Source organism: Thalassophryne amazonica, chromosome 4 (genome assembly GCF_902500255.1).
Source record: "Thalassophryne amazonica chromosome 4, fThaAma1.1, whole genome shotgun sequence".
NCBI lineage: Eukaryota > Metazoa > Chordata > Actinopteri > Batrachoidiformes > Batrachoididae > Thalassophryne > Thalassophryne amazonica.
The window spans coordinates 59009296-59016666 of record NC_047106.1 but is presented as its reverse complement, the minus strand read 5'-3'; the positions used below and the strand labels follow the sequence as shown (position 1 = coordinate 59016666).

The 7371-nt window shown below is 40.1% G+C and overlaps 1 protein-coding gene across 1 annotated transcript in view; it reads left to right on the top strand.

Moving 5' to 3' along the window:
* The window catches only part of LOC117508265 (von Willebrand factor A domain-containing protein 5A-like), a 62644-nt gene that overhangs the window by 9195 nt on the left and 46078 nt on the right, over positions 1-7371 (top strand). The window contains exon 2 of the mRNA XM_034167947.1: positions 2900-2971. Within this exon, the coding sequence (XP_034023838.1) occupies positions 2929-2971 (43 nt within the window). The 5' untranslated portion in view covers positions 2900-2928. The remainder of the gene's footprint in view (positions 1-2899; positions 2972-7371) is intronic.

The following is a 7371-nucleotide window of genomic DNA, read 5'->3' as shown; positions in this document are numbered from 1 at the left end:
GTCTTTCCAACTTTACTGTAAGTGTTTTGTGTATTTTATGTACATGTACTTTTACTGCAAAATAAATTTAACCGAATGTGCTGGCAGCTGAGACGTATGCGTAAGGACTGCAAAGTACTGCAGTAGAGTTTGAAAGATGTTCAAAATGCCAGACCACAATGGAAATAAGTGTTTTTTCCCCAAGGGCTGCAACTATCAATTATTTTTGTAATAGAGTATTCTATCGATTTATTCTGGCGATTAATCGAGTAATTGGATAAAAAGTACTTTTGCGTTTTTAAACAACATCAAGAGTCCAGGGCTCTCCCTAAGCAGTGGCGCAATGTCCCTGTGCCAAAGTCTTGATGGTTGGGTTTTATGCCGGATGCCCTTCCTGACGCAACTCCAGTGTTACCTGGAGAAACACACACAGCCGCTGGTGTTCCAAAGAGGTCTCCCATCCAAGTACTAACCATGTCCGGCACTGCTTAGCTTATAAGATCTGACGGGATCAGACTTACACAGAGCAGATTGAAATTTTGCTTTGGGATGTGGTTTTCTGTTCTGTTTTTTTCCCCAACTTTAAAAGGTAACCATTTTGAGTTTTATTTTTTAAGGTTGGTGGACTGGATCCCAACGTGATTTTAAATTTTTTTTTTTTTTTTTATCCCTGTTTCTCTGCGATTCAGCAGATGCATTTCAGCAGGAGGTTGAACATGCAAGTCTCGCAGTTGCTGTTTTTTTTTTTTTTTTTTGTTTTTTTTTTTTAAGTTACTGTGTTTGCGAAGCATTGTGTGTTGCCCAGAAAAAGTGAAACACTTAGTGCGAGTCGGTACCCGGCCGTCAGGTCAATAGTCACTCACCACGTCGAGCAGACGTGTGTTTTTTAATAATAGACAAACACACTGCTTCACTTTAAATGCTCAGTAAGTCTATTTCACATAATCAGTGTGGACCCTCTTTCTCTTAAAAGGCTTTATTTTACTCCATGTCGCATTGGAAAGTGGTAGCTTTAAGGGCTAAATTATTAGCTGTTACACGGCCTGAACGGATGCTCTAGTCTTCTCCTCTTGTTTTTCTGGGGACATTACAGCACCACACACAGGCCTGGCATATGTACTACAACATTTAAATGAAGCTTCGAGGCACAGAATTTGCCTCGATCATTTTTTGTAATCGAATTATTTGAGTTATTCGAGTAATCGTTTCAGCCCTATTTTCCACTTTTTTAAAATCCATGCCATCTCTTTATTTTCATGTGCACTATATGCCGTAATGTCTTATACAGTACTTTACATTATTTTACTAAATAAACTCGGTCTATCAATCAACTCAATTAATCACAAGAGAAACATTGGAGAAAAACAAACAACACTAATTTCTAGCCTCACAAACGTCAACAACAAGCTACATTTTTATCAAACTGAACCGTGTGGTGTTCAATAATTTGTCAGTAAAATTTTCAAATGTAATGGGTTTCAGATCCACTCAGTCAGAAATCAGCTAGTTTTCCGTTTGTGGTTTTCTTATTTCGAAGTGAAAATCCATTGGCCACAAGGTACACAGAACATTCAGACCCTCGCATCCAACGTCCACGACTACTTATTACAGCAAATTGGCCTGCACCCGAAGACGCATCCCAGCTTACTGTATAGTAGGCAACAAAAAGATATGTGCACACTCTGTGGTTTATCAGAATACTAAGGATGCATTCAGCAGTTAGTCAGCTGGAACTGAAATGATCTACAGCCTCCACTATGCTGTCGATCATAGAGCTGGTACAGTCCAGAGCTGCAGTGACTCTGCCCCAAATTATTCATAACTTTATTGCTTAAAAGGGCTTAAATTGTTGAGCTACTAAAAACAACAAAAATTACCCCAGCACAGTTGTCATGAAAACAGTTTTTTTGTTTGTTTGTTTTGTTTTTTGGTGCCATGCTGTCACACGTGTTTATTTCTGCTGTAAAGTTTGTTTCATTAACATGGGAAACTAAGAATGTGGTCAGACTGGAATCAACATAGGTCTTGCTTTTACCAGACTGAGAATTTTGAAATGCAAAATGGCTGCCACTTGTATTGGAAGTGGCGTTCCTTCTATTCGTTCGAGGAAAGAGGAGTGGAATTACCGAAGGGAATCTAATGTTTTGGTCTGAGATGGTGGTGCCGGTGTGACATCTACTGGAACTAAACCTTTTTAGTAACTTTAAAGTGTGCAGGGTTGTATTTTTTTTTTTTTTTTTTTTTTTGAGTGACGGAAGACAACCTGTTAACTCAGCCGCTGTACAGTACTCAAACCTGTTGATTCCTGCCCAGTTCAGGTCCTGGGAGCTACATTTGTCCTGCACATTTTTTGTTCTGATCACATTCAGCTGGATTGCCTGGATGTAGACTTTCAAGAAAAGAAGGTGCTCATGTTTCACAATCTGATGCTTTACTTTTTTTCCAACTCATGGTCGTGCTTTCATCAACAAGGCCATTTGTCAGCATTTCTAATCTAAAATATATTTGCCAATTTTGTTATTGATAAGGTTTGCAGTTGCTTGGCTCTGTTAAGCACCTCACTATATTTTGTAAAAGGTAAATCTGCACAAAGAACATCAGAACAGCTGTAAATTACATCTAACCAATAATAACTTATATGTAATAACCTATTGGCCGCCTTTACAAAAACATTCATGTCTGTGTATGTACAACATATCTGGAGGATTTATGGGGGGTTGTATTATTTTCATTTGATTTGTGAGTAAAAGAAATCCAAAGATTTTCCAAATTACAATTTGTAGTAGTTTTACTGAAATTCATCCCATTAATGCATCCTTTCTGCAAAGCCCTGACCAGTTTAAATTTAAGTTAACATTCTGTTGTTTTATTTGGTTGCATCTAACACTCCTAAATAGTTATTCTCTCTACTTTTCTGCAGTTGTTTCCTTGTTGCATTTAAGAGGCAAAATGGTGAACTTCTGTGGTCTACTTACTGCCAACAAACAACCAGGTAAATTATTATTTATTTATTTTTTTTAGAAAAATCATTTTATTTTTTGAATTAATTGAAATATTTCAGCTCAGCTTCACACTTTTTTTTTCATGCTCCCATCATGAAATGAGACACATTTTTGTGACGTGGGTGTTTTTTTATTTTATTTGACTCTTTCTAACCCTACCCCTTCCCCTAATCATAACCCCCATAGACCCCCCCCACATTGCCATGCATTCTGAGCTCCTGTCACGAAATTAATTCATGCTCCGGTCATTAAAAGTGCCATTTCTTAACGGTATCACGAACCAATAGATTAATGGACTTTTCGTGATGCCATCAGGAAATGCTGTGAGATAGGGTTGAAAAACATCAATCTTCATGGCCCCAGAGAGGAAAGAAATGCAACAATTTCTTTTTGCCTTCTGCACATTTTTGCAGTTAGGTTCCATGTGGATGTTAAGTTAGGCTGTCAAGATGGCATTGTGTGGTAGTGCAATAACTTCTCAGGCTCTGTGTTAGCGATCATTATCTGTGATCGCCGAGATCTGAGTATTGGATTGTGACCTTGACCTTTATTTGGACTTAGCGGGTACATAGAAAATGCATGGATGGATGTTGCTACACCAAACGGTTTTTGCCTGAAATTTCAGGCATGTGCAGAATCAAAATTCAAAATTGTTATAGAAGGTTTTCATAAGGACAATAAGAACTTTTTCTTCTTTTTTCGGCTGCTCCTATTATCTGTCACCACAACAGATCAACTGTTTCCATCTGCATCTTCCTCTGTCACACCACCTGCATGTCCTCCCTGAGCACATACATAAACCTCTTCTTTGGCCTCCCTCTTCTCCTCTTGCCTGCTGGATCCATTCTCAGCATTCTTCTCCTTATATACCCTAGGTCGCTCCTCTGCATATGTCCAAACCATTTCAGGGAAAAAATGATTTTACTCCATTTTGGAATAAGTCTGTAACCGAACAAAATGTGGAAAAAGTGAAGTGCTGTGAATACTTTCTGAATGCACCGTACACTGCACCAACTTAGAATATAAGTCATCTCACTGCATGATACAGAAGCAAGGTCTGGACCATAGATCTTGCCTACGCCATAAACATTGACAGCAGTAAAACCCCTTCAGTTTATTTATTTGATTATAGGAAGTAACCTCAGGCAGATAAGACTCAGTGGGGTGAACGTCTGTTATGGCCATTCTGACAAAACAAAAAAAGCACAACAGAGGATTCTGAGAACATGTAGTAGCAGAAATATTGCAGCTAAGCAACCAAATACAGCCAAGTGTTCACAATAACAGATTGCTGAAAAGCGGGTGGAAATTATATTCCTGATAAAATCGACTGCATTAGTGAGGCAGATGATTGTACTGATGCCAGCACAGTCATGGAAATAGGGCATTCCTTAAATTAAGGATCAAGATTCAATTTCCAGAAATAATCTGCAGGAGGAAATCAAGACTCAATTTTCAGTTTTGAAGAAAGATACTGGCAGGCAGGTTCTTCCTGCACAGTACCCAAAAACACAAACAGGTCACTCAGGACAGAGAGCAAACAGGAGCCTGCAGGGACCAGTACCCACCAGCAGCCACCACTCAATTCAAAAAATGGTTTTGAATAAATACTTTGCATGATGTCTAGAAGTATCACATCATAGCCTCTGTATAGTTCCCTGTGTTAAAGGCATGTTTTTTTTTCTTTTGCTTGTAGTTCTGATGTCTTATTTCTGAAATAATGTCAGTTTGGCATTTTTCTGCTTAGAATTTAACATTAATTCATGGTCAAAGCTCATCAGTGATGAATGAACTGGTCAGTTCCTAATAGTACCTGAATAGCTGATGAATGAGTTTCTTTGGTGATCTGAACCAGAGTACATTCATTCATTTTCTATACCTTCGTATTTGAATTAAGGGTTACAGGTAGCTGGAAACTATCCCAGTGGTCTGTGGGCAAGAGGCAGGGTACACCCTTGACAGGCCACCAGTCCATCACAAATATAGATAGACTCACACATTCACTCACACCTACTTTGAAGTTAAAATATCCAATCCACCTAACCTGCATGTTTTTGGAAGTGGGAGGGACCTGGAGCATCCGGAGAGAACCCACGCAAACACAGGGAGAATATGCTAATTTCACACAGAAAGGGCCACATAAGGGATTCTAGGAAGTTTTTGCTGTCAGGCAGTAGTGTTAACTGCGAATGGCCTGGTCACACAGCATACAATGATTCCTGAATGAAGGGAAAAAAGTAAAAAAGTCAGAAATCGTCGAGAAAAGGTGGACGAATGAGCTTTTGACTTTTCCCATCACCGAATAGCCTGCCAATCAAGAACGCAAAAGGAATGAAAGAGGAGCAAAACGAAACCGAAGCTAACGTTGATCTCGACATTTTAAACGAAACGTGCCTGGAGCCACTGCTGGAGCAGTGTGTGTCTGCATCCAGCTTGGCATTCCAGGACTCAGGTCTTGGACAGAGCTCTGTAATGCCTGAGTCCTGGAGAAGCTGCAAAGAGAAGCGCATGATCCTACCCACTGTGGAGATCTGTGCACACGTTGGTGGATCCACCTGCTCTGGTTGCTCATTCAGAACAAAAGACGGATAATCTCCATCATCAGAATCCTCACTGTCTGGTTTAGACTGACAACGTGGTGTACACACCGTCTTGCTCCAATTTATTAAAAAAAAAAAAAAAAAAAATTGAAACATTCATAAGATGCCTCATTTTTACAAAACAGAAACAGACAAACAAAAAAGCCACCACCACACTAAATACTCCACCAAAATAATACACATTCCAAACATGCCAAATATTTCTTAAATTTCTCAAATACCAAAACTCTAATCGCTGTCTGTACACTCAAAATGCGACCATACTCGGCGTTTTCTGCGCGTCATTGCAATTGTAGATTTGCTTGCAGCTGTGTATGCTTGCTTTTAATGTATGCGTTCTGTCGTGTGTGGCACTTGCTGCACCCCTGCCTTTGTTTTGTTTTGGTTTTTTTGCGTTGTGGAAATGCACTCCATTCTCAAAACGGTAAAGCAAGGAAGCACTGCTTCCTTGTCAGTGTTGGGAACATCAGATCACAAAATTCAGAGTCCTTCTGTGCCCCCCCCCCCCCCTCCAAAAGAAAAGTAGAAAATATTACCATTTAAAGTCACAAGCAAACTTAAAACTTCCTAAAACTTCTCTTATTTCAGCATTGAGAGCGTGGGGGTGGGGGGGTGGAGATAGCTAGATAGTTTTCTCTCTCTCTGCCTTTTTTTTCAAAACCCTGGTGTTTCTGATCAATCAATCAACTCAATCAACTTTTTTCTTCTATAGCGCCAAATCACAACAAACAGTTGCCCCAAGGCGCTCCATATTGTAAGGCAAGGCCATACAATAATTATGAAAAACCCCAACGGTCAAAACGACCCCCTATGAGCAAGCACTTGGCAACAGTGGGAAGGAAAAACTCCCTTTTAACAGGAAGAAACCTCCAGCAGAACCAGGCTCAGGGAGGGGCAGTCTTCTGCTGAGACTGGTTGGGGCTGAGGGAAAAAACCAGGAAAAAGACATGCCGTGAAGGGGGGCAGAGATCGATCACTAATGATTAAATGCAGAGTGATGCATACGGAGCAAAAAGAGAAAGAAACAGTGCATCATGGGAACCCCCCCACAATCTACGTCTAAAGCAGCATAACCAAGGGATGGTCCAGGGTCACCCGATCCAGCCCTAACTATAAGCCTTAGCGAAAAGGAAAGTTTTAAGCCTAATCTTAAAAGTAGAGAGGGTATCTGTCTCCCTGATCTGAATTGGGAGCTGGTTCCACAGGAGAGGAGCCTGAAAGCTGAAGGCTCTGCCTCCCATTCTACTCTTACAAACCCTAGGAACTACAAGTAAGCCCGCAGTCTGAGAGCGAAGCGCTCTAATGGGGTAATATGGTACTACGAGGTCCCTAAGATAAGATGGGACCTGATTATTCAAAACCTTATAAGTAAGAAGAAGAATTTTAAATTCTATTCTAGAATTAACAGGAAGCCAATGAAGAGAGGCCAACACGGGTGAGATATGCTCTCTCCTGCTAGTCCCCGTCAGTACTCTAGCTGCAGCATTCTGAACCAACTGAAGGCTTTTTAGGGAACTTTTAGGACAACCTGATAATAATGAATTACAATAGTCCAGCCTAGAGGAAATAAATGCATGAATTAGTTTTTTCAGCATCACTCTGAGACAAGACCTTTCTGATTTTAGAGATATTGCGTAAATGCAAAAAGGCAGTCCTACATATTTGTTTAATATGCGCTTTGAATGACATATCCTGATCAAAAATGACTCCAAGATTTCTCACAGTATTACTAGAGATCAGGGAAATGCCATCCAGAGTAACGATCTGGTTAGACACCATGCTTCTAAGAT